This window comes from Heterodontus francisci, chromosome 2 (genome assembly GCF_036365525.1).
Source record: "Heterodontus francisci isolate sHetFra1 chromosome 2, sHetFra1.hap1, whole genome shotgun sequence".
Taxonomy (NCBI): domain Eukaryota; kingdom Metazoa; phylum Chordata; class Chondrichthyes; order Heterodontiformes; family Heterodontidae; genus Heterodontus; species Heterodontus francisci.
In genome coordinates, this window is record NC_090372.1 from 223,266,776 (window position 1) to 223,294,467 (window position 27,692).

General features: G+C 46.0%; 1 protein-coding gene across 1 annotated transcript in view; it reads right to left on the reverse strand.

Moving 5' to 3' along the window:
- LOC137381253 (zona pellucida sperm-binding protein 4-like) overlaps window positions 1-27,692 on the reverse strand; it is a 47,171-nt gene that overhangs the window by 10,560 nt on the left and 8,919 nt on the right. The window contains exons 5-12 of the mRNA XM_068053608.1: window positions 26,712-26,880; window positions 24,722-24,900; window positions 24,554-24,651; window positions 24,345-24,478; window positions 24,060-24,249; window positions 23,773-23,920; window positions 23,549-23,621; window positions 22,526-22,636 (exon numbers count right to left, since the gene is read on the reverse strand). Of these exons, the coding sequence (XP_067909709.1) occupies window positions 22,526-22,636; window positions 23,549-23,621; window positions 23,773-23,920; window positions 24,060-24,249; window positions 24,345-24,478; window positions 24,554-24,651; window positions 24,722-24,900; window positions 26,712-26,880 (1,102 nt within the window). The remainder of the gene's footprint in view (window positions 1-22,525; window positions 22,637-23,548; window positions 23,622-23,772; window positions 23,921-24,059; window positions 24,250-24,344; window positions 24,479-24,553; window positions 24,652-24,721; window positions 24,901-26,711; window positions 26,881-27,692) is intronic.

Below are 27,692 nucleotides of genomic sequence, written 5' to 3' on the forward strand. Positions count from 1 at the left end.
GGCTATCCCCCTCTCCAAGAAGTATACCATTTTGGATACTGTTGGGGGGGATGGCCTATCAGGGGAAAACAGCAGCAGCCAGAGCAGTGGCACCACGGCTGGCACTGTTGTTCAGCAGGGAGGGACAAAGTGCAGAAGATCAATAGTTATAGGGGACTCTATAGTCAGGGGCACAGATAGGCGCTTCTGTGGATGTGAAAGAGACTCCAGGATGGTATGTCACCTCCCTGGTGCCAGGGTCAAGGATGTCTCTGAATGGACAGGGGGCATTCTAAAGGGAGAGGGTGAACAGCCAGAGGTTGTGGTACACATCGGTGCCAAAGACAGAGGCAGGAAGAGTGATGAGGTCCTGCAGGGGGAGTTTAGGGAGTTAGGTAGAAAGTTAAAAGACAGGACCTCTAGGGTTGTAATCTCAGGATTACTCCTTGTGCCACGTGCCAGTGAGGCTAGAAATAGGAAGATAGTGCAGCTAAACACGTGGCTGAGCTGCTGGTGTAGAAGGGAGGGTTTCAGATATCTGGATCATTGGGATCTTTTCAGGGACAGATGGGACCTGTACAAGAAGGAAGGGTTGCATCTAAACTGGAGGGGCACAAATATCCTGGCTGCGAGGTTTGCTAGCATCACTCGGGAGGGTTTAAACTAGTGTGGCAGGGGGGTGGGAACCAGAGCAGTAGGACAGCAAGTGAAATAACTGAGGTGGAACTAGTAAATAAGGCCAGTAAGACTAAGAGGAAGAGCAGGCAGGGAGATGTTGCTGAGCACAGCGGGACTGGTGGTCTGAAGTGCATTTGTTTCAATGCGAGAAGTATAACAGGTAAGGCAGATGAACTTAGAGCTTGGATTAGTTCTTGGAACTATGATGTTGTTGCTATTACAGAGACTTGGTTGAGGGAAGGACAGGATTGGCAGCTAAATGTTCCAGGATTTAGAAGCTTCAGGCGGGATAGAGGGGGATGGAAAAGGGGTGGGGGAGTTGCATTACTGGTTAAGGAGAATATCACAGCTGTACTGCGGGAGGACACCTCAGAGAGGTCATGCAGCAAGGCAATATGGGTGGAGCTCAGTAATAGGAAGGGTGCAGTCACGATGTTAGGGGTTTTCTACAGGCCGCCCAACAGCCAGCGGGAGGTAGAGGAGCATATATGTAGACAGAGTTTGGAGAGATGTAGAGGTAACAGGGTTGTCGTGGTGGGTGATTTTAACTTCCCCTATATTGACTGGGACTCACTTAGTGCTAGGGGCTTGGCTGGGGCAGAATTTGTAAGGAGCATCCAGGAGGGTTTCTTGAAACAATATGTAAATAGTCCAACTCGGGATGGGGCCGTACTGGACCTGGTATTGGGGAATGAGCCCGGCCAGGTGGTGGAAGTTTCAGTAGGGGAGCATTTCGGGAACAGTGACCATAATTCCATAAGTTTTAAGGTACTTGTGGATAAGGATAAGAGTAGTCCTCGGGTGAAGGTGCTAAATTGGGGGAAGGCTAATTATAACAATATTAGGCAGGAACTGAAGAATTTAGATTGGGGGTGGCTGTTGGAGGGTAAATCAACATCTGACATGTGGGAGTCTTTTAAACGTCAGTTGATTAGAATCCAGGACCAGCATGTTCCTGTGAGGATGAAGGATAAGTTTGGCAAGTTTCGGAAACCTTGGATAACGCGAGATATTGTGAGCCTAGTCAAAAAGAAAAAGGAAGCATTTGTAAGGGCTGGAAGGTTAGGAAAAGACGAATCCCTTGAGGAATATAAAGGCAGTCGGAAGGAACTTTAGCAAGGAGTCAGGAGGGCTAAAAGGGGTCATGAAAAGTCATTGGCAAACAGGATTAAGGAGAATCCCAAGGCTTTTCATACGTATATAAAGAGCAAGTGGGTAACTAGGGAAAGAGTTGGCCCACTCAAGGACAGAGAAGGGAATCTATGCGTGGAGCCAGAGGAAATGGGCGAGGTACTAAATGAGTACTTTGCATCCGTATTCACCAAGGAGAAGGACTTGGTGGATGATGAGCCTAGGGAAGGGAGTGTAGATAGTCTCAGTCATCTCATCCTCAAAAAGGAGGAAGTGTTGGGTGTCTTGCAAAGCATTAAGGTAGATAAGCCCCAGGGTCTGATGGGATCTACCCCGGAATACTGAAAGAGGCAAGGGAAGAAATCTTGACAGAAATCTTTGCATCCTCATTGGCTACAGATGAGGTCCCAGAAGACTGGAGAATAGCCAATGTTGTTCCTTTGTTTAAGAAGGGTAGCAAGGATAATCCAGGAAATTATAGGCCGGTGAGCCTTACGTCAGTGGTAGGGAAATTGAGAAAGGATTCTTCGGAACAGGATTTACTCCCATTTGGAAACAAACAAACTTATTAGCGAGAGGCAGCATGGTTTTGTGAAGGGGAGGTTGTGTCTCACTAATTTGATTGAGTTTTTTGAGGAAGTGACAAAGATGATTGATGAAGGAAGGAAAGTGGATTTTATCTATATGGACTTCAGCAAAGCCTTTGACAAGGTCCCTCATGGCAGACTGGGACAAAAGGTGAAGTCACATGGGATCAGAGGTGAGCTGGCAAGATGGACACAGAACTGGCTCTGTCATAGAAGACAGAGGGTAGCAGTGGAAGGGTGCTTTTCTGAATGGAGGGCTGTGACTAGTGGTGTTCCGCAGGGATCAGTGCTGGGACCTTTGCTCTTTGTAGTATGTATAAATGATTTGGAGGAAAATGTAGCTGGACTGATTAAGTTTGTGGACAACACAAAGGTTGGTGGAGTTGTGGATAGTGATGAGGATTGTCAGAGGATACAGCAGGATATAGATCGGTTGGAGACTTGGGCAGAGAAATGGCAGATGGAGTTTAATCCGGACAAGTATGAGATAATGCATTTTGGAAGGTCGAATGCAGGCGGGAAGTATACAATAAATGGCAGAACCCTTAGGAGTATTGACAGGCAGAGAGATCTGGGCGTACAGGTCCACAGGTTACTGAAAGTGGCAATGCAGGTGGATAAGGTAGTCAAGAAGGCATACAGCATGCTTGCCTTCATCGGTCGGGGCACAGAGTATAAAAATTGGCAAGTCATGCTGCAGAACCTTAGTTAGGCCACACTTAGAATATTGCGTGCATTTCTGGTCGCCACACTACCAGAAGGACGTGGAGGCTTTGGAAAGGGTACAGAAGAGGTTTACCAGGATGTTGCCTGGTCTGGAGGGCATTAGCTATGAGGAGAGGTTGGATAAACTCTGATTGTTTTCACTGGAATGATGGACGTGGAGGGGCCACATGATAGAGGTTTACAAAGTTAGGAGCGGTATGGACAGAGTGGATAGTCAGAAGCTTTTTCCCAGGGTGGAAGAGTCAGTTACTAGGGGACATAGGTTTAAGGTGCGAGGGGCAAAGTTTAGAGGGGATGTGCGAGGCAAGTATTTTACAGAGGGTGGTGAGTGCCTGGAAGTTGCTGCCGGGGGAGGTGGTGGAAGCAGGTACGATAATGACGTTTAAGAGGCATCTTGACAGATATATGAATAGGATGGGAATAGAGGGATACGGACCCCGGAAATGCAGAAGGTTTTAGTTTAGGCAGGCATCAAGATCGGCGCAGGCTTGGAGGGCTGAAATGCCTGTTCCTGTTCTTTGTTCAATACTCCAGCTGAGGCTGAACCAGTGTCTTATAGAAATTCAACATAATCTCCTGGCTCTTGCACTCTATGCCCCTATTAATAAAGCCCAGGATACTTGATTAACTGCTCTCTCAACCTGTCCTGGCACCTTCAATGACATATGCACATAGACACCCAGGTCCCTCTGCTCATGCACCACTTTAGAATTGTACCCTTTATTCTATATTATCTATTCCAACCAAAATGAATCACTTCACATTTCTCTGCATGGAACTTCAACTGCGACCTGTCTGCCCATTCCACCAACTTGTCTATGTCCTTTTGCAGTTAGACACTATTCTCCTCACAGTTCACAATGCTTCCAAGTTTTGTACCATCTGCAAACTTTGAAATTGTGCCCTTTACACCAAGGTCAGCTCATTAATATAAATGAGGAAAAGCAAGGGTCCCAACACTGATCCCTGCGGAACTCCACTACAAACCTTCCTCCAGCCCGAAAAACATCCATTAACCACTACTCTGTTTCCTGTCAATCAGCCAATTTTGTATCCATGTTGCTACTGTCCCTTTTATTCCATGAGCTACAAGTTTGATCACAAGTCTGTTGGGCACTGTATCAAATACCTTTAGAAAGGTAGGCATCACATCAACATTGCCCTCATCAACCCTCTCTATTAACTCCTCAAGAAATTCCGGTGATTTTCCCTTAAGAAATCCATGCTGGCTTTCCTTAATTAACGTGTATTTGTCCTCGTGACCATGGTCAGTGCTTTTATGATTTCCACTCTCTCTTCCCTCAATATCCTTGGATGCATCTCACCTGCTCCTGGAACTTTATCCACTTTCAGTCCAGACAGTCGATCTAAAACTTCCTCTTTATCAAATTTAAACCCCTCTATTGTCTGACTTATCTCCTCTTTCAATATTGCCAGGGTTGCATCTTCTTTTTTGGTAAAGACAACTGCAAAGTATTTATTTAATACCTCAGCTGCGCTCACTGCCTCCATGTGTAAATCCCCTTTTTAGTCTCTATTCAGCCCACTCCTCCTTTTACCACCCTTTTACTATTTATCTGCCTATAGAAAACTTTAGGATTTCCTTTAATGCTAGCTGCCAGTCTCTTTTCATGCTCTCTCTTTGCTTCTCATATTTGCTTTTTCATTTACCCTCTGGCCCTTCTATTTTCAGCCTGGTTCTCAATAGTATTTTCTACCTGGCATCTGTCATAAACAACCTTCTTCTTTATCTTAATCTTTACCTCTACTACCGTTCTGTCATCCAGGGAGCTCTGGATTTGTTTACCCTACTTTTCCCCTTTGAGGGAACATACCTCGACTGTGCCTGAATCATTTCTTCTTTGAAGGTAGCCCATTGTTCATCCACTGGTTTTCCTGCCAGCTTTTGACTCCAATTTATTCGCCCCAGCTCCATTCTTACCCCAATGAATTTGGCCCTCCCCCCAGTTAATTATTCTTACCCTGGATTGCTTTTTGTCCTTTTCCATAATCAGCCTAAATCTTATGATACAATGATCACTGTCCCCTAAATGCTAAATTTATCTTAAAGGTTACATATTAATTATCAGATGCAACAAATATAGTTCTCAAGTCCTTTGAACAGTCCTATTAGTAATATGGCAATGAAAAGTTCCAAATTTCTTCAAAATCGGGATCTTTCTGCGGTAATTTTCCAAGCCCTGTCCTCCAGGATCCTGTCTCTAGCAAGCAATGCAATCTTCCCTTTAATGGTTCGGTCTTGTCTCCTCTTCCACAATCTCAGCCACACCCACAACAGTCTTAGTGTGGTTGCCCTGATAACTCTTTAAGTCACTGAAAACAGCTGCTGTAAGTCTTATTCCCCAATGTCCAGCTCTGTGATTTCCTCAGCCTGCAGCCTGTCTTTTTAAAACAACTGCTTATTGATCTGTAATCTGAGCCTTGAATAACTCTGCTCACACCTCTCATGACCCTGACCTATGCTTTAAACTGGATAGGACCCGTTTGGTCTTCCCAGAATTCTGAAGCTTTTAGTTTCATTCTCCAGTGAATGACTGTCTCAGAAGAAACACAAGTTTTGAATCTAAAGTGTTCACAGCTAACAGTTCATTTAGTGAGTCATTGCTTCAGCTAATGGTTTGCAGATGCTCCTCCATTGGTGTCACATCACAGACTCAATCACAGCTCCAAGAGGACATAAACAGGCTGGTGAAATGGGGGACACATGGCAGATGGAATTTAGATTGATTTTTAGATTTAGATTGAGATACAGCACTGAAACAGGCCCTTCGGCCCATTGAGTTTGTGATGACCATTAACCACCCATTTATACTAATCCTACACTAATCCCATATTCCTACAACATCCTCACCTGTCCCTATATTCCCCTACCACCTACCTATACTACGGCAATTTATAATGAACAATTCACCTATCAACCTGCAAGTCTTTTGGCATGTGGGAGGAAACCCACGCAGACACAGGGAGAACTTGCAAACTCCACACAGGCAGTACCCAGAATTAAACCCGGGTCGCTGGAGCTGTGAGGCTGCAGTGCTAACCACTGCGCCACTGTGCCACCCCAATGCAGAGAAGTGTGACGTGATAACGTTCCTTGTTCTGCCACCCAAAATGTAAGACAAAATATAGGGTATTATTCCAAAGGGGAACAGAGGGACCTGGGGGGTGTAAATGCACAAATCATTGAAGGTGGTAGGGCAGGTTGAGAAAGACTAGTTCATTCTGAGTCTATGCCACTCGATTGGGGACTGAACCTGCATTAATAGCTGATAAACCAAGGAATGACCTCCAAGTTGTCAGTTCACTTACAGTCAGTGACTTTTTTTTTTATTTGTTCGGGTGATATGGGCGTCGCTGGCGAAGTCAGCATTTATTGCCCATCCCTAATTGCCCTTGAGAAGGTAGTGGTGTTTCTAGCTGCCTTCTTGAACTGCTGCAGTCTATGTGGGGGGTAAGTACACCAACAGTGTAATTGGCAATGAAGTTCCAGGATTTTGATCCAGCAACAGTGAAGGAACGGCGATATAGTTCCAAGTCAGGATGGTGTGTGACTTGGAGGGGAAAGTGCAGGTGATGGCATTCCTATGCATCTGCTTCCCTGGTCCTTCTAGGTGGTAGATGTTGTGGGTTTGGAAGGTGCTGTCTAAGGAGCCTTGATGAGTTGTTCAGCCATGTGAAGAGTCTGGTGATGGTGGTGAGGTGTTTATCCTGTGTCCACCAGAAAATCACAATGTCATCAATACAGAACAAAGAATAAAGAACAGTACAGGAACAGGCCATTTGGCCCTCCAAGCCTGCGCCAATCTTGATGCCTGCCTAAACTAAAACCTTCTGCATTTCCGGCGTCCATATCCCTCTATTCCCATCCTATTCATATATTTGTCAAGATGCCTGTTAAACATTGCTATCGTACCTGCTTCCACTACCTGCCCCGGCAGCAAGTTCCAGGCACTCACCACCCACTGTGTATATAAAAAAAAAAAACTTGCCTCGCACATCCCCTCTAAACTTTGCCCCTCGCACCTTAAACCTATGTCCCCTAGTAACTGACTCTTCCACCCTGAGAAAAAGCTTCTTACTATCCACTCTGTCCATGCCACTCATAACTTTGTAAACCTCTATCATGTCGCCCCTCCACCTCCGTCGTTCCAGTGAAAACAATCCGAGTTTATCCAACCTCTCCTCATAGCCAATGCCCTCCAGACCAGGCAACATCCTGGTCAACCTCCTCTGTGCCCTCTCCAAAGCCTCCACGTCCTTCTGGTAGTGTGGCGACCAGAATTGCACGCAATATTCTAAGTGTGGCCTAACTATGGTTCTGTACAGCTGCAGCATGACTTGCCAATTTTTATACTCTATGCCCCGACCAATGAAGGCAAGCAAACCATATGCCTTCTTGACTACCTTATCCACCTGTGTTGCCACTTTCAGTGACCTATGGACCTGTACGTCCAGGTCTCTCTGCCTGTCAATACTCCTAAGGGTTCTGCCATTTACTGTATACTTCCCACCTGCATTAGACCTTCCAAAATGCATTACCACACATTTGTCCGGATTAAACTCCATCTGCCATTTCACCGCCCAAGTCTCCAACCGATCTATATCCTGCTGTATCCTCTGACAATCCTCATCATTATCCGCAACTCCACCAACCTTTGTATCGTCCGCAAACTTTCTAATCAGACCAGCTACATTTTCCTCCAAATCATTTATATATACTACAAAGAGTAAAGGTCCCAGCACTGATCCCTGCGGACAACCACTAGTCACAGCCCTCCATTCAGAAAAGCATCCTTCCACTGCTACCCTCTGTCTTCTATGACCGAGCCAATTCTGTATTCACCTTGCCAGCTCACCTCTGATCCCGTGTGACTTCACCTTTTGAACCAGTCTGCCATGAGGAACCTTGTCAAAGGCTTTACTGAAGTCCACACAGACAACATCCACTGCCCTTCCTTCATCATTCATCTTCGTCACTTCCTCAAAAAAGTCAATCAAATTAGTGAGACACGACCTCCCCTTCACAAAACCATGCTGTCTCTCGCTAATAAGTTCATTTGTTTCCAAATGGGAGTAAATCCTGTTCCGAAGAATCCTCTCTAATAATTTCCCTACCACTGATGTAAGGCTCACCGGCCTATAATTCCACGAATTATCCTTGCTACCCTTCTTAAACATTGCAGTGCAGCAGCTTTTTCGGCTTTCATTGCAGCAGCTGTTTCGGGAGCAGAGAGTGCGAGTGAGTGAGCAGCTGGGAAGGTCAGTTTAAAGTAAACTTAATTTCTTTTTGTTTTCGGCGGAGACCAGGGGGCTGCTGGGTAAGTAAAACCCTATATATTTGGGCTGTTTCTGAACCCGAGACACTACACCTGTAGTGTCTCCCACCCGCTCTCCTCCTCTAACCAAAAAAAAAAGGACTCTGTGGTGTGTAGATAAGGTAAGGCTTTTTCTATTTCTCTTTTTTTTAATCGTGTGATTGGTAAAAACCTTTTCGTTCCTTTTTCATTTAACTAAGTTTAAGCTTAAGATTAAAAATGGCAGGAGATCTCAGACCCGTGACATGCTCCTCATGCTCAATGTGGGAGCTCAGGGACATAGCTGATGTCCCTGGCTCCTTCACTTGCAGGAAGTGTCCAGCTGCAGCTCTTGTTAGACCGCATGACGACTCTGGAGCTGCGGATGGACTCACTTTGGAGCATCCGCGATGCTGAGGAGGTCCTGGATAGCACGTTTAGCGAATTGGTCACACCGCAGATTAGGATTGCTGAGGGAGAAAGGGAATGGGTGACCAAAAGGCAGAGAAAGAGCAGGAAGGCAGCGCAGGTGTCCCCTGCGGTCATCTCCCTCCACAACAGGTATACCGTTTTGGATACTGTTGAGGGAGATAGCTCACCAGGGGAAGGCAGCAGTAGCCAGGTTCATGGCACCGTGGCTGGCTCTGCTGTTCAGAAGGGCGGTAAAAAGAGTGGAAGGGCTATTGTCATAGGGGATTCGATTGTAAGGGGAGTAGATAGGCGGTTCTGTGGTCAAAAACGAGACTCTCGAATGGTATGTTGCCTCCCAGGTGCACGGGTCAGCGATGTCTCAGATTGGCTGCAGAACATTCTGAAGGGGGAGGGTGAACAGCCAGTTGTTGTTGTGCACATAGGCACCAATGATATAGGTAAAAAACGGGATGAGGTCCTACAAGCAGAATTTAGGGAGTTGGGAGCCAAGTTAAAAAGTAGGACCTCAGAGGTAGTAATCTCAAGATTGCTACCAGTTACATGTGATAGTCAGAGTAGAAATGAAAGAATAGTCAGGATGAATGCGTGGCTTGAGAGATGGTGCAGGAGGGAGGGGTTCAGATTTTTGGGACATTGGGACCTGTTCTGGGGGAGGTGGGACTATTACAAATTGGACGGTCTACACCTGGGCCGGACTGGAACCAATGTCCTTGGGGGTGCTTTTGCTAACGCTGTTGGGGAGGGTTTAAACTAATGTGGCAGGGGGGTGGGAACCAAATGAGGTCAGTAGAGAGTAAGGATGTAGTAACTAAAGCCTGTAAGGAACTAGATAATGAAGTCAGCGTGACTAAGGGAAAGAGTAGGCAGGGAGCAGATGATGAAAGCAAAGGGACTGGTGGTCTGAGGTTTATTTGTTTTAATGCAAGAAGTTTAGTAGGTAAGGCAGATGAACTTAGGGCTTGGATTAGTACCTGGGAGTATGATGTTATTGCTATTACTGAGACTTGGTTGAGGGAAGGGCATGATTGGCAACTAAATATCCCAGGATACCGATGCTTCAGGCGGGATAGAGAGGGAGGTAAAAGGGGTGGAGGAGTTGCATTACTGGTCAAAGGGGATATCACAGCTGTGCTGAAGGAAGGCACTATGGAGGACACGAGCTGTGAGGCAATATGGGCAGAACTCAGAAATAGGAAGGGTACGGTAACAATGATGGGGCTGTACTACAGGCCTCCCAACAGCGAGCGTGAGATAGAGGTACAAATATGTAAACAGATTATGGAAAGCTGTAGGAGCAACAGGGTGGTGGTGATAGGAGATTTTAATTTTCCCAACATTGAATGGGATTCACTTAATGTTAGAGGTCTAGATGGAGCAGAATTTGTAAGGAGCATCCAGGAGGGTTTTCTAGAGCAGTATGTAAATAGTCCAACTCGGGAAGGGGCCATACTGGACCTGGTGTTGGGGAATGAGCCGGGCCAGGTGGTTGACATTTCAGTAGGGGACTACTTTGGGAATAGTGATCACAATTCCGTAAGTTTTAGAATACTCATGGACAAAGACGAGAGTGGTCCTAAAGGAAGAGTGCTAAATTGGGGGAAGGCCAACTATACCAAAATTCGGCAGGAGCTGGGGAATGTAGATTGGGAGCAGCTGTTTGAAGGGAAATCCACATTTGATATGTGGGAGGCTTTTAAAGAGAGGTTGATTAGCGTGCAGGAGAGACATGTTCCTGTGAAAATGAGGGGTAGAAATGGCAAGATTAGGGAACCATGGATGACAGGTGAAATTGTGAAACTAGCTAAGAGGAAAAAGGAAGCATACATAAGGTCTAGGCGGCTGAAGAAAGACGAAGCTTTGAAAGAATATCGGGATTGTAGGCACAATCTAAAACGAGGAATTAAGAGGGCTAAAAGGGGTCATGAAATATCTTTAGCAAACAGGGTTAAGGAAAATCCCAAAGCCTTTTATTCATATATAAGAAGCAAGAGGGTAACTAGAGAAAGGATTGGCCCACTCAAGGACAAAGGAGGAAAGTTATGCGTGGAGTCAGAGAAAATGGGTGAGATTCTAAACGAGTACTTTGCATCGGTATTCACCGAGGAGAGGGACATGACGGATGTTGAGGTTAGGGACAGATGTTTGATTACTCTAGGTCAAGTCGGCATAAGGAGGGAGGAAGTGTTGGGTATTCTAAAAGGCATTAAGGTGGACAAGTCCCCAGGTCCGGATGGGATCTATCCCAGGTTTCTGTGGGAAGCGAGAGAGGAAATAGTTGGGGCCTTTACAGATATCTTTGCAACATCCTTAAACACGGGTGAGGTCCCGGAGGACTGGAGAATTGCTAATGTTGTCCCCTTGTTTAAGAACGGTAGCAGGGATAATCCAGGTAATTATAGACTGGTGAGCCTGACGTCAGTGGTAGGGAAGCTGCTGGAGAAGATACTGAGGGATAGGATCTATTCCCATCTGGAAGAAGATAGGCTTATCAGTGATAGGCAACATGGTTTTGTGCAGGGAAGGTCATGTCTTACCGACTTAATAGAATTCTTTGAGGAAGTGACAAAGTTGATTGATGAGGGAAGGGCTGTAGATGTCATATACATGGACTTCAGTAAGGCGTTTGATAAGGTTCCCCATGGTAGGCTGATGGAGAAAGTGAAGGTGCATGGGGTCCAAGGTGTACTAGCTAGATGGATAAAGAACTGGCTGGGCAACAGGAGACAGAGTAGCAGTGGAAGGGAGTTTCTCAAAATGGAGACGTGTAACCAGTGGTGTTCCACAGGGATCCGTGCTGGGACCACTGTTTGTGATATACATAAATGATTTGGAGGAAAATATAGGTGGTCTGATTAGCAAGTTTGCAGACGACACTAAGATTGGTGGAGTATCAGATAGTGAAGGGGACTGTCAGAGAATACAGCAGAATATAGATAGATTGGAGAGTTGGGCAGAGAAATGGCAGATGGAGTTCAATCAGGGCAAATGCGAGGTGATGCATTTTGGAAGATCCAATTCAAGAGTGAACTATACAATAAATGGAAAAGTCCTGGGGAAAATTGATGTACAGAGAGATTTGGGTGTTCAGGTCCATTGTTCCCTGAAGGTGGCAACGCAGGTCAACAGAGTGGTCAAGAAGGCATACGGCATGCTTTCCTTCATCGGACGGGGTATGAGTACAAGAGTTGGCAGGTCATGTTACAGTTGTATAGGACTTGGGTTCGGCCACATTTGGAGTACTGCGTGCAGTTCTGGTCGCCACATTACCAAAAGGATTAGATTAGAGATACAGCACTGAAACAGGCCCTTCGGCCCACCGAGTCTGTGCCGAACATCAACCACCCATTTATACTAATTCTACACTAATTCCATATTCCTACCAAACATCCCCACCTGTCCCTATATTTCCCTACCACCTACCTATACTAGTGACACTTTATAATGGCCAATTTACCTATCAACCTGCAAGTCTTTTGGCTTGTGGGAGGAAACCGGAGCACCCGGAGAAAACCCACGCAGACACAGGGAGAACTTGCAAACTCCACACAGGCAGTACCCGGAATCGAACCCGGGTCCCTGGAGCTGCGAGGCTGCGGTGCTCACCACTGCGCCACTGTGCCGCCTTGGAGAGGGTGCAGAGGAGATTCACCAGGATGTTGCCTGGTATGGAGGGCGCTAGTTGTGAAGAGAGGTTGAGTAGATTAGGATTATTTTCATTAGAAAGACGGAGGTTGAGGGGGGACCTGATTGAGGTGTACAAAATCATGAGAGGTATAGACAGGGTGGATAGCAAGAAGCTTTTTCCCAGAGTGGGGGATTCAATTACAAGGGTACATGAGTTCAAAGTGAAAGGGGAAATGTTTAGGGGGGATATGCGTGGAAATTTCTTTATGCAGAGGGTGGTGGGTGCATGGAATGCTTTGCCAGCGGAGGTGGTAGACGCGAGCACGATAGCGTCTTTTAAGATGTATCTAGACAGATACATGAATGGGCTGGAAGTAAAGAGATACAGACCCTTAGAAAATAGGCGACAGGTTTAGATAGAGGATTTGGATTGGCGTAGGCTTGGAGGGCCGAAGGGCCTGTTCCTGTGCTGTAATTTTCTTTGTTCTTTGAACAACATTGGCTATTCTCCAGTCTTCTGGGACCTCATCTGTAGCCAATGAGGAGACAAAGATTTCTGTCAAGGCTCCAGCAATATCTTCCCTTGCATCCCTGAGTATTCCGTGGTAGATCCCATCAGGCCCTCGGGACGTAACTACCTTAATGCTTTGCAAGACGCCCAGCACCTCCTCCTTTTTGATAATGAGATGACTGAGACTATCTACACTCCCTTCCCTAGACTCATCATCCACCATGTCCTTCTCTTTGGTGAATACTGATGCAAAGTACTCATTTAGTACCTCGCCCATTTCCTCTGGCTCCACACATAGATTCCCTCCTCTGTCCTTGAGTGGGCCAACCCTTTCCCTGGTTACCCTCTTGCTATTTATATATGTATAAAAAGCCTTGGGATTCTCTTTAATCCTGTTTGCCACTGACTTTTCATGACCCCTTTCAGCCCTCCTGACTCCTTGCTTAATTTCTTTCCCACTTTCTTTATATTCCTCAAGGGCTTCATCTGTTCCCAGCCTTCTATCGCTTACTAATGCTTACTTTTTCTTTTTGACTCGGCTCATAATATCCCTCATTATCCAAGGTTCCCAAAACTTGCCTAACTTATCCTTCTTCCTCACAGGAACATGCTGGTCCTGGATTCTAATCAACTGACGTTTGAAAGACTCCCACATGTCAGATGTTGATTTACCCTCAAACAGCCGCCCCCAATCTAAATACTTCAGTTTCTGCCTAATATTGTTACAATTAGCCTTCCCCCAATTTAGCACCTTCACCCGAGGACTACTCTTATCCTTATCCACAAGTGCCTTAAAACCTACGGAATTATGGTCACTGTTCCCGAAATGCTCCCCTACTGAAACCTTGGCCACCTGGCTGGGCTCACTCCCCAATACCAGGTCCAGTACGCCCCTTCCCCAGTTGGACTATCTACATATTGTTTCAAGAAGATCTCCTGGATGCTCCTTACAAATTCTGCCCCATCCAAGCCTCTAGCACTAAGTGAGTCCCAGTCAATATAGGGGAAGTTAAAATCACCCACCACTACAACCCTGTTACCTTTACATCTTTCCAAAATCTGTCTACATATCTGCTCCTCTATCTCCCACTGGCTGTTGGGAGGCCTGTAGTAAACCCCCAACATTGTGACTGCACCCTTCCTATTCCTGAGCTCCACCCATATTGCCTCGCTGCATGACCCCTCAGAGGTGTCCTCCCGCAGTACAGCTGTGATATTCTCCTTAACAAGTAATGCAACTGCCCCAGCCCTTTTCCATCCCCCTCTATCCCGCCTAAAGCTTCTAAATCCCGGAACATTTAGCTGCCAATCCTGTCCTTCCCTCAACCAAGTCTCTGTAATAGCAACAACATCATAGTTCCAAGTACTAATCCAAGCTCTAAGTTCATCTGCCTTACCTGTTATACTTCTCGCATTGAAACAAATGCACTTCAGACCTCTTGTCCTGGTGTGCTCCACAACATCTCCCTGCCTGCTCTTCCTCTTAGTCTTACTGGCCTTCTTTACTAGTTTCCTCAGTTATTTCTCCTGCTGTCCTACTGCTCTGGTTCCCACCCCCCTGCCACACTAGTTTAAACCCTCCCGAGTGACGCTAGCAAACCTCGCAGCCAGGATATTAGTGCCCCTCCAGTTTAGATGCAACCTGTCCTTCTTGTACAGGTCCCATCTGTCCCTGAAGAGATCCCAATGATCCAGATATCTGAAACCCTCCCTTCTACACCAGCTGCTCAGCCACCTGTTTCGCTGCACTATTTTCCTATTTCTAGCCTCACTGGCACATGGCACAGGGAGTAATCCCGAGATTACAACCCAAGAGGTCCTGTCTTTTAACTTTCTACCTAACTCCCTAAACTCCCCCTGCAGGACCTCGTCACGCTTTCTGCCCATGTCGTTAGTACCGATGTTTACCACTACCTCTGGCTGTTCACCCTCCCCCTTCAGAATGCCCCCTGTCTGTTCAGAGACATCCTTGACCCTGGCACCAGGGAGGCAACATACCATCCTGGAGTCTCTTTCACGTCCACAGAAGCACCTATCTGTGCCCCTGACTATAGAGTCTCCTATAACTATTGCTCTTCTGCGCTTTGTCCCTCCCTGCTGAACAACAGTGCCAGCCGTGGTGCCACTGCTCTGGCTGCTGCTGTTTTCCCCTGATAGGCCATCCCCCCCAACAGTATCCAAAACGGTATACTTGTTAGAGAGGGGGATAGTCACAGGGGATTCCTGCACTGACTGCCTGCCCCTTCTAGCGGTCACCCATCTATCTGCCTGCACCTTGGGTGTAACCACTTCTCTAAAACTCCTGTCTATGACGCTTTCCGCCACCTGCATGCTCCTAAGTGCATCCAGTTGCCGCTCCAACCGATCCATGCGGGCTGTGAGGAGCTGCAACTGGGTACACTTCCTGCAGATGTAGTTGTCCGGAACACTGGAAGTGTCACTGACCTTCCACATCTCACAGGTGAAGCACTTCACCCCTCTAACTGACATTTCTAGCACTACTCAATAAATTAATTTAAAATAAAAATTTAAATTACATTTAACTATATGGTCCCTAGCGCTAGGTTTCTACTTTCAATATTAATGCTAAATACAGTAATCTCCTCCCTCTGGTTTAGTTACTCCTCTACTTATTAATTAGCTAACAGTTTACAAACACTGGCCCTTGGTGGGATGGTGTGTAAGCAGTGGCCAGAATTCTGACCATAGACTTGTAGAGCTTAGACAATATAAAACACAAGACCACAATTGAGTCCCTGTGCTTAGTTCCACCTCCCAGTAAACTTTTATACATTTCGTGCCCTGTACTTTATCCAGAATCAGCCTTGTATCACAAGAGAGATTTCAGAGAAAGTTATAGAACCCAGCAGAGAATGATTGGTGAAGAAATCAAAAGAAGAATGATGGACGAGGATTTAGTAATAGTAAACATGTAGAGCCCGGACAATCTAATAAACACAGAGCAAAACTGAGCCCCTGAGCTTATTGTTATCTCCACATAACTTTTTTAATTAGAGCCATTTTCTGAGCCCGTTTCTCAATAACATCCTCTGAGGAACGGAACAGACATCATTCCTGTTAGATAGTTGAAAAGTCAAATGATCTGGAACCATACATATTTGGGGAGCAAAACATTTGGAGAATATTTGCAAAAAGGCCCCAGTTTTGCTTTTCCCCCAAATCTCCTGCATTTCTCTCGAGTTTTGTACAGTTTGAGAATTGGGTGATGATACAGTTGCATTTATTGTCCATCTATAGTTGCCGTGTGACCGTGTTGCTGATGGATCTTCTCCGTCCACCACTGCAGTCAAAGAACAAGAACAAAGAACAGTACAGCACAGGAACAGGCCGTTCGGCCCTCCAAGCCTGCGCCGATCTTGATGCCTGCCGAAACTAACACCTTCTGCACTTCTGGGGCCCATATCCCTCTATTCCCTTCCTATTCATGTATTTGTCAAGATGTCTCTTAAACGTCGCTATCGGATCTGTTTCCACCACCTCCCCCGACAGCAAGTTCCAGGCACTCACCACCCTGTGTAAAGAACTTGCCTCGCACATCCCCTCTAAACTTTGCCCCTCGCACCTTAAACCTATGTCCCCTAGTAACTGACTCTTCCACCCTGGGAAAAAGCTTCTGACTATCCACTCTGTCCATGCCACTCATAACTTTCTAAACCTCTATCATGTCGCCCCTCCACCTCCGTCGTTCCGGTGAAAACAATCCGGGTTTTTCCACCCTCTTCTCATAGCTAATGCCCTCCAGACCAGGCAACATGCTGGTAAACCTCCTCTGTACCCTCTCCAAAGCCTCCACATCCTTCTGGTAGTGTGGCGACCAGAATTGCACACAATATTCTAAGTGTGGCCTAACTAAAGTTCTGTACAGCTGCAGCATGACTTGCCAATTTTTATACTTTATGCCCCGACCGAGGAAGGCAAGCATGCCGTATGCCTTCTTGACTACCTTATCCACCTGCGTTGCCACTTTCAGTGGCTTGCAGTCCTTGGGTTTGGTGAAGATGCTCCCATAATACAGATTAATATGAATACCAAGACTTTGACTGATTCGATTGTTAGGGGAAAAGACAGGCGTCTCTGCGGACGTAGACGTTACTCCAGGATGGTGTGTAGCCTCCCTGGTGCCAGGGTTGAGGATGTCACAGAACAGCTGCAGGACATTCTTAAGGGGGATGGTGAACAGCTAGAGGTCATGGTTCTCATTGGTACCAACATGGGTAGAAAGAGGGATGAGGTCCTGAAAGCAGATTTTAGGGAGCTAAAGGCAGACCTCAGACATAGTAATCACTGGATTATTCCCAGTGACATGCACTAGTGAGCATGGAAATAGGTTCGAGCTGATGAATGCATGGCTGGAGCGATTGGTGCAGGAGGGAGGGCTTTAGATTCCTGGGGCATTGGGACCACTTCTGGGGGAGGCGAGACCTGAATAAACCAGATGGTTTGCACCTCAACAGGGCCGGGACCAATATTCTTACCCAGAGGTTTGCTAGTGTAGTTGGGCAGGGTTTAAACTAGTTTTAAACTACTTTTCATATCCCCTCTTTTCTTCAAGCATTAGCAAGTATTTAGCCAAAGTATTCTTTGTTTTGCTTTTTCTGTAACAAAGCTCGAAAGACAAATTCTCTATTTTTTGGATAACCGGTGTGTGTGAGGGGGCTGAGGTAAAAAGGGAACTTTCATATTTCAATCAGTGTGTTAATGCTTTGCTTCATTACTGGTTAAGTCTAGTTTGATAAACAGACAATTTAGTTGTTTATTAAAGACACCTAGTTGATATATTTTATTCAAGGATAAAAAATTGAATATATGATTGACTGCATCGGTATCTAGGTAAACATTTAAAATATATGTTGTGACCTGTGGAGAAATGGAACTAAAAAAGACCTCCCACCTCAGTCATAACCAATGGAAGGCAGAAAATTAGTGAGTGTGCCTGTAAGGCAGAGGAAACAAAGGATAGAAAATTAACAAAAAACAAGAGTTTGATAGTGCACAGTATCCACTTCATTGCAAGGAGTATAGCAAATAAAGCAGATGAGCTGAGGGCACAGATAGACACGTGACAGTATGATATCATAGCTATTACAGAAACATGGCTAAAGATGGACAGGAACAGCAGCTCAATGTTCCTGGTTACAGGGTCTTCAGATGAGATAGAGAGAGAAGGATAAAAAGGGAGGGGAGGCAATTTTGGTTAGAGAAGCAATTATAGCTGTGAGGGGGGATGATATGTTTGAAGGATCATTAGTTGAGGCCGTATGGATTGAGCTAGGAACGAAAAAGGGACAGTCACACTACTGGGTGTACTATAGACACCCAAACAGTCAGATCAAAGTGCAAATATGTAGGCAAATCTCCGAGGTGCAAAAACAATAGGCCAGCAATAGTAGGGGATTTTAAGTGGAATAGTTTTCATGTGAATGGAATGTAGGGTACAGAGTTCTTAAGGTCCATTTTCTGGCCAGTATGCAGCAAGTCCAACAAGAGAGGGCATGGCTCGGGACTTGGTTTTAGGTTATGAAGATGGACAGATGGAAGAAGTGGCAGTGGGAGAATATTTTGGTGTTAGTGATTATAATTCAGTTAGTTTTAACATAATTATGGAAAAGGACAGAGACAGAACAGGAGTTAAAGTTATCAATTGGGGCAAGGCCAGTTTTACTAAGCTGAGAAGTGATTTAGTGAAAGCGGACTAGAAACAGCTACTTGAAGGTAAATCAGTGTCAGAGCAGTGGGAGGCAAAGGGGAGATTCAGGGGGTTCAGAGTAAACATGTTCCCACAAAGAGAAAGGGTGGGATAGCAAAATCTGAGCCCCCTGGATGTCAAGGAGGTTACAGGGTAAGATGAGGCTGAAAAGGAAAGCTTATGTCACACACCGAGAACTCAACACTACAGAAAGCTGAGGAGTATAGAAAGTGGAGGGGTGAAATCAAAAAGTAAATTAGGAAAGGAAAGAAATGAAAGGGCAAGAAAGAATATTGGCAAGTAAATTAAAGGGGAACCCAAAGATATGTCAATCCATTAAGAGTAAGAGGGTAACTAAGGAGAGTAGGGCCCATAAAAGACAAAAAAAGGTAACCTATGTGTAGGGGTGGAAGATGTGGGTTTGGTTCTTAATGAATACTTTGCGTCTTCCTTCACAAAAGAGGGGGACAATGCAGATATTGTGGTTAAGGAGGAGGAGTGTGAAGTATTGGATGTGATAAGCAGAGAGAGAGGGGAAGTATTAATGAGATTAGCATCCTTGAAAGTGGATAAATCACCAGGGTGGATGAAATATACCCCAGGCTGTTAAAAGAAGCCAGGTAGGAAATAGCAGATGCTCGATCCATCATTTTCCAATCCTCATTGGATACAGGGGTGGTGCCGGAGGATTGGAGGTCTGCTAATTTTGTACATTTGTTTAAAATGGGTGCGAGGGATTGACTGAATAATTACAGGTGAGTCAGTCTAGCCTAGTGGTGGGAAAATTATTGGAATCAATTCTGAGAGACAGGATAAATTGTCATTTAGAAAGGCATGGATTAATCAAGGATTCCTTCCTTTTGCCTCCTTGTCGAGAGACAATGGGTAAGTGCCGAGAGGTGGTCAGTGGTTTGTGGAGCAGTGCCTGGATTGGCTATAAATGCCAATTCTCGAGTGATAGACTCTTCCATATGCTCTGCAGGTAAAGTTGGTTGTCGGGGCTGTCCACAGTTGGCTCTCTCCTTACACAGCTGTCCCTTTTCCTGCCAACAGTGGAGTCTCTTCAACTCGCCTCTCTTTAGCCCCGCCTTTATAGCTGTCCACCAGCTCTGGCGATCGCTGGCAACTGGATCCCACGACTTATGGTCAATGTCGCAGGACTTCATGTCACATTTGCAGACGTCATTAAAGCGGAGACATGGACGGCCAATGGGTCTGATACCAGTGACGAGCTCGCTGTATAATATGTCCTTGGGGATCCTGCCATCTTCCATGCAGCTCACATGGCCAAGCCATCTCAAGTGCCGTTGGCTCAGTAGAGTGTACATACTGGGGATGTTGTCTGCCTCGAGGACTTCTGTGTTGGAGATAAAGTCCTGCCACCTGATGCCAAGGATTTTCCTGAGACAGCGAAGATGGAATGTGTTGAGACATCGCTCTTGGCTGACATACGTTGTCCAGGCCTCGCTGCCGTAGAGCAAGGTACTGAGGACACAGGCTTGAAACACTCGGACTTGTGTTCAGTGTCAGTGCACCATTTTCCCACACCCTCTTGGCTAGTCTGGACATAGGAGCAGACGCCTTTCCCATGTGCTTGTTGATTTCTGCATCGAGAGACAGATTACTGGTGATAGTGGAGCCCTAGTAAGTGAACTCTTGAACCACTTCCACAGTGTGGTCACCCATATTGATGGATGGAGCAGTTCTGATGTCCTGTCCCATGATGTTCATTTTCTTGAGGCTGATTGTTTAGCCAAATTCGTTGCAGGCAGCTGCAAACCTGTTGATGAGTCTCTGCACACACTATTCCGTGTGGGATGTTAATGCAGCATGGTCAGCAAAGAGGAGTTCCCTGATGAGGACTTTCTGTACTTCAGTCTTTGCTCTAAAACAGGCAAGGTTGAACAACCTGCCATCTGATCTTGTGTGGAGGAGAATTGCTTCTTAAGACTTGAACACATGAGAGAGCAGCAGGAAGATGATCCCAAATAGTTTGGGTGCGAGAACACAGCTCTGTTTAACACCACTCAGGATGGGAAATGGATCTGATGAGGCACCACTATGCTGAATTGTGCCTTTCATATTGTCATGGAATGAGATGATACTTAGTAGCTTTGGTGGGCATCCGATCTTTGCTAGTAGTTTGAAGAGACCGTGTCTGCTGCCAGGGTTAAAGGCTTTGCTGAGATCGAAGAAAGTAATGTAGAGGGGCATCTATTATTTGTAGCATTTCTCCTTCTGCTGGATAGTGAGCATGGATTTGTTAAGGGAAGGTTGCGTCTGACGAACTTGATTGAATTTTTTGAAGTAGTAACGAGGAGGATTAATGAGGGTAGTGTAGTTGATGTGGTCTATATGGATTTTAGCAAGGCTTTTGACAAGGTCCCACATGGCAATCTGGTTAAAAAAAGAAAAGCCCATGGGATCCAGGGGAATGTAGCAAGCTGGATACAAAGTTGGCTCAGTGGCAGGAAACAAAGGATAATTGTTGACGGGTGTATTTGTGACTGGAAAGCTGTTTCCAGTGGGATTCAGCAGGGTTAAGTACTGGGTCCCCTGCTTTTTATGGTGAATATATAAACAATCTGGATGTAAATGTAAGAGGAATGATCAAGAAGTTTGCAGATGACAAAAATTGGCCATGTGGTTGGGAGTGAGGAAGACAGATGTAGACTGCAGGAAGATATCAATGGACTGGATTTTACACTCCCCAGGAGTGTAATTGGTGTTGGGCAGGACTTCTACCTCCACCTAATGGAGCTGGTGACCAATGAGCAGGCGGACAGCTTTTAGTCTCAGCAGTGCCACTGGGAGCAGTGGCCAATGCTGGAACTGCACCCAGCTGCAGGGATGGGCAATAAATGCTGGCCTGCCCAGTGATGCCCACATCCCATGAATGAATAAAAAAAAAAAAATCACTGCCACCACCTTCATTAGATTGCTTGCCAAACTACAACCATCACAGACCAATGAAACTCTGCAGCACTGCCAGGCTGCAGTCAGTTTTCCTAATCTCCCATTAAGTGTCTTTTTAGCACCTGACTAGCTGTTTCCTATCTTCAGGGATAGATCAGACATCCTGGTTTGGTCCAAAAATTGATGGAATGCTGGTGCTTTTCCTCAGGTAGCACTACTCCTTCTCTGTGAAGCACCCAGGGATGTTATTGTATCAGTAACCAGTATCTCCAGCAACCCAGTAAAAACCCAACAAGCACATGGTCCAGATGAATCCTCAATACATCAACTCTTAATTCTGAACAGTAATGTGTTCCTGTTGAGATGTCAATGGCAGAGGCCAGGGACTAGTCTGGTTCACTGAGGATGTGGTGACAGCTCATTTGCTAGATTTGAACTGGTTAAAATATTCCCTCATGGAAGTGGCAGTGACAGAGGCCTGAAACTAATGCCTAGGATCAGAGTTACAGTTAAAATCATGGTGCAACCCATTTTACTCCAAATGGAATGTAGTTTACATCTCACTCCTCCTATGGGAAGAGTGTAATTATGGCTGAAAGATACTATTGAGACATTCATTACATTGAATACATTAAACAGTCAGATAGAGACCAAGACTTGATCTATAAACAGGAGTTTATTATCCAGACAGATCTACAGTTCCATTGATCTGCACTCAGAACCCACCCTGTGACCCACATCCATTTTCCACACAGCAACAGTCCCAACCAACAGGACCACAGAGAGCAGAGCCACCCCAACTGCTACTCCAGGAAGAACATGGGAGGGGGAATCCACAGCAGCATCTGTGGAGAGAAGCCAGGGTTAGAGGGGCACCAGTTACTGCATCACTACACACTGGAGGAAGTTCCTCCTTTACCTTTCTCTGACTGCAGGGATCCAGCAGGAAATCTCTCCCCATCTTCCAGGAAAATGATGGGTCCAGTGGTCACCAAGGTCCCAGACTGGTCATTGGAGCTTCTACGTCTCTCTGGGGAGAGAAGACATCAAGGTTCAGTAGCTGCCTGAATCAGATGTTCAAGCTCAAACTTGATTATCTCTGCTTCCAACAAATGCAAGTTTCAAAGTAAATTGGATAGGTGCTTGATGGAAATAAAATAAAAAAAAAAAAACTTTCTGACCTACAGGGATAGAGCCAGGAAATAGGACAGATTTATCTACAGAGAGCTGACAATGGGTGCAAAGGCCTCCTCATGGGCTGTAATAACTTGACGCCTCAAACAAAAAGCAAGAGGCTCAAATATCAGTGATAGGGCACTATTTAAATAGAGTTTCCTGATTAAACCAATTTTACAGGACACTAGAATCAAAGTTTGTACAATGGCCACAGAAATCTGACAGGTCACTGACCTGACTTTTCTCCCCAAATACTGCCAGAAATGCTGAATATTTCCAGAATGTGCAGTATTTCACTTTTACATGTTTGTAAAATGTCCAGTGTGGCTTTCATTAACTAATTTCACCAGTTATATAGGACACTGCTCTAAACCAATAGTTACATTAGATTGGGAACTCCTGCTGACATGAGAATCAGATGCCTGTTGAAAGTTCCCAAAGATTGAACCAGTTGAGGTTTGGAGCAGAGTGCACCTGGACCAATTAGATTCCACTCTGCAGGTGAGGAGTGAGGAACAATGAACCAACATTCCTGCTCACATTATCCTGGCTGAGGGATCACAACATGCTTGGTCTGCATCTCCCTGCTTTCTTGTGCTCCCACTGACTGCCACTTCCTGATGGAAACTTGCACACAATGGGACTTGGGGGAAAAACATTGAGCAGTTCAGAGCTGCAGGATTGCTGACACTTCTGGGCCCAGTGTTCAGATCTCCCACACACTCCCCATCAGGGTTCACTTTCTACTCACATCCCAGGTACTTACTGGGGCTGCAGGAAGCTGTGCAGTTCTCTCGGCTGGAAGGGGAGCAAACCTCAGCACTGCAGTGGAAGTAAACCTGCAAAGAGACAGTGCGGTATGGTGAGTGCCACAGCTCCCAGGAAGCAGGAGGAGAGGAATGCTTCTCCATTCAAAAAGATAGATAGAACAGGGAGCTCACTCAGTAACAAGCTCAACCAAGTCAGCCAGAATGACTGAAGGAGACTCACCTCCCCGCTCAGAGGCCGGCCTGAAACTCGCTCCCAGAAAGTGAAAGTGCTGACTACAAAGCGCTTATGATGAGTTGGGAAACGCAAATGGGAAGCAGCGTCTAGCGGGAGGAGGCGGCTTTTGTAGTTGTCACCAGTAAAGGGGCACCTGGAACAGAAAGAATGATAGCATTGCTGTCAACTAGTGATCCAAGATGAGACTAGAATACAATGCAGAGGAACAGGGAAACCACTTGCTAACACCTCATTGCTTTGCTGAATCTTCATTGCCTCCCCCACCCCCTCACCTGTTCACCAGGAGCTTCCATTGAAGCTGGGAATAGGGCTCGGCAGTAGGGCTCGCCCAGCACTCATTGAGCACCAGCACAAGGGATGGGTCGTTCCGGTTCAGGACACGAACCTCCACAAACACGGGCTCCCGGAGCACACTCAGGATCGGGTAGTCACTGGCCACGTACCAGCTCCGGTAGGCAGCATCTGAAAAGAGAAAGATGCAGGATGGTCACAATGTGCAGAGACAGACAGAGAGAGAGACAGAAGTTGGACACTAGCCATCAGAGAGCACTCGCTACCTCTCGCTATTCTCAGCTCCAGAAGCAGGATCCCGGTCTCGGTGGCAGGCAGTGGCGGAGAAAGGGTGTAAACTCGGGGCTTCAGCTGCAATTCAGACTCCTGGCTTCCCTTGTAACTGCACTGGACATGGAGCCTGCAAGAGAAGGGACACGGCTACACAATTCAGCTCCTCACCACCTCTAGCCGCTCAATGTGCTCCCATTCTCACCTGAAGGGGCTGTCCCGGCTCACCGATCCCAAAGCACCATCCAAGATCTCAAACTGAGCCAACACATCCGTTTCATACACCACGTCCACCCCGTCCAGCTACAAGAGACACAAGACCATCAGTACTGACTGACACCCATTGATGGGACAGCCAAGCCACAATACATACCCGCTGGCTAGTGCCACACTCAGTAAGTGCGAACTCAAAGAGCACAGTGTCTACAGAGGCCACGGTGGGACTGCACTCAGCTCCGTGTCCATCCTTCAGATGCACCGTTGTCAGGTTTACAGGAGGCAGCGTCAAATCCTTGGAGATGGCGATCAGGACCCGCCCATCCTTGGTGCAAACTGCAAGACAGGCAATGAAAGGCGTTTAGTTGTTGTCCCAATCTCAGCAGAACATGTTTCTGAGAATGCTTCCAGGGATGAGGGACTGGGACTTCAGCTCTGTGGATAGAACAAGGAATACAGTCCCAGCTTCCCCAGGAGGAGAGATTTGATAGGTGGGCAACATGAGGGGCCTAGACCAATTAGATAGAGAGAAACTGTTCCCATTGGCACAAGGGTGGAGAACCAGAGGGCACAGATTGAAGGAGATTGGTAGAAGCAGAGGTGACAGGAGGGAAAACTGACACAGCGAGTGGTTAGGATCTGGAATGTACTGCTCGAGTAGTGGAGACAGATTTAATCAGAGCTTTCAAAGGCTATTGGATAATTATCTACAGAACATTTGCAGGGCTTCTGGGGAGAGAGAGATGGGCTGAATCGCTTAGTAAACCAGTAGGTACCTGACGGGTTGAATGGCCTGTTGTGTTGTAATTATTTTCTTATTTCATTGTGTGGCATAAATGTTACTTACCACAAGTGCCAGGCAATAATGATCACCCCTTGCCATTCAATGGCATTACCAATCACTTAATCCCCAACTATCAACATCCTGGCTTTTTACCATTGACCAGAAACGGAAGTGGAGTAGTCATTATAAATACCGTGGCTACAAGAGCAGGTCAGAGGCTAGGAATCCTGCAGCGATTAATTCACCTCCTGCCTCCACAAAGCCTGTCCACCATCTACAAGGCACAAGTCAGGAGTGTGATGGAATACTCTCTACTTGCCTGGATGGGTACAGCTCAAACACCACAATAAGCTCATCAACCAGGATGAAAGCCACCCACTTGATTGGCACACCACCCACCATTGACAGTAGCAGTGTACCATCTACAAGATGCACTGCAGCAACACACCAAGTCTCCTTAAGACAGCACCTTCCAAACCCATGACTTCTACCATTTAGAAGGAAAATCACAGCAGTCCCATGGGGGACACCACCTTCAAGTTCCCCTCCATGGTCACACCATTCACACTTAATTATATCACTGTTCCTTCACTGTCACTTGGTTAAAATCCTGGAATTCCCTTCCTAACAGCACTGTGGGTTTACCTACCCCACATGGACTGCAATAGTTCAAGGCAGCTCACCACCACCTTCTCAAGGGCAATTAGAAATGGGCAATAAATGCTGGCCTAGCCAGTGACACCCACATCCCATGGGGATGTAAGAGAAAAAAATGATAGTCACCTCCCAGCAGGACAAACGCAATCTCCTATAACTCTCTTGTCCCAATCTTCACCCTGCACTCGAACTCATAACAGCTCCCAGACCAGTAGAGAAAAAAATTTAAAATTCCAACCCTGGGGTTAAAATCCCCTCCCCATATCTAAAACCTCCACATTCCCCAAACCCATTTTCCTTCAATTCCAGCCCCTTGAACATCAGGGAATTTTCTCTCTCCTGCCATTGACAAGCAGGTTTCCATCTGTCTCAACTTTAAACGGAATTCTCTCCACAAACCTTTCCCCTCCTTCACTTCAAAACTCCGCTTAAAACCAAACCCTGAACCTACCCAATATTATCAGGGCTCAGTGTTAAATCCTGACAGTTAATATTCCCGGGATTATCCTTGGGGAGTTTGATTGGGATGAAGATAAACTATTGGAGGAGATAGTCTTCATCCCACAATCAGTTTCACTCAGACAGGTTTGAAATATTCACTGAACTGAATCCAAGGAAAATGAAAGGATTATCCTGGACAATCCCAACTGCAGCTGACCCTGGAAATAACTGCTCTGGAATATAGACGGAGTGAGAATACACCCACCTGGCAGATTGTCCAGTGAATAGAAACACGGCGGCACATCCCGGCTCCCAACATCAAAGCAACAACCTCTCCGCACACACTCACTGCTTGCAATTCCCGCAAATCCACACTCTTGCCGGAATTTGGGAGATATCCAACATTTATCAGCGGGCAGAAAGAGAGAGGGCGGCTGAGCAGAACAGATTGTAACAAATAACAAAGCTAGAATACGGAATATCTCCATGATAACAAGTGAAACCTCCCAGGTGAGTAAGGTTACTGAACACAATGCCCCTTTTTCTGACAGCTCTGTTTAAGCTGCAGTAAATGAGTTTGCCAATCAGCCTGAGACACAGTCCCAGCTCCACCGCCTCCTCAACATTAACCCGCATTCCCACGGCTCACACGGAGATGGGCTCTGTTTTTAATCAAGCAGGAAAGGACACTTAAGAGAGAAGACTGTTGCATCCGAACAACTTTGAAAGCATCCACTGGGCCCCAGTGAAATTGCAAGATTTAACCGAAATTGAAGAATTTAAATCAAATTGAAAGGACAGTAAATAAACCCCAGCTATTGCTTCAAACTTTTCTCCTTTATTCTTTCTACTTTTCTGTTTATATCTGTACATCTGTTCATCGCGTATGCATGCTAGTGAATTGGTAGTCATTAACAATTAGAGTTCAAGGTTCATAAACTTTGATCTTGTCTTGTTTAAATCTAATAAAACCTGTCTGGTTGATTTCTTTGTCTTACAGTTTCACACAAAGAATAGTGGATATCTGGAATGAGCTGGAATTTCACACAAAGAATAGTGGGTATCTGGAATGAGCTGGAATTTCACACAAAGAATAGTGGGTATCTGGAATGAGCTGGGATTTCACACAAAGAATAGTGGGTATCTGGAATGAGCTGCCTGAGGAGGTGGTGGAGGCAGGAACAGTAGCAACATTTAAGAGGCATCTGGACAGGTACTTGAATGAGCAAGGCATAGAGGGATATGG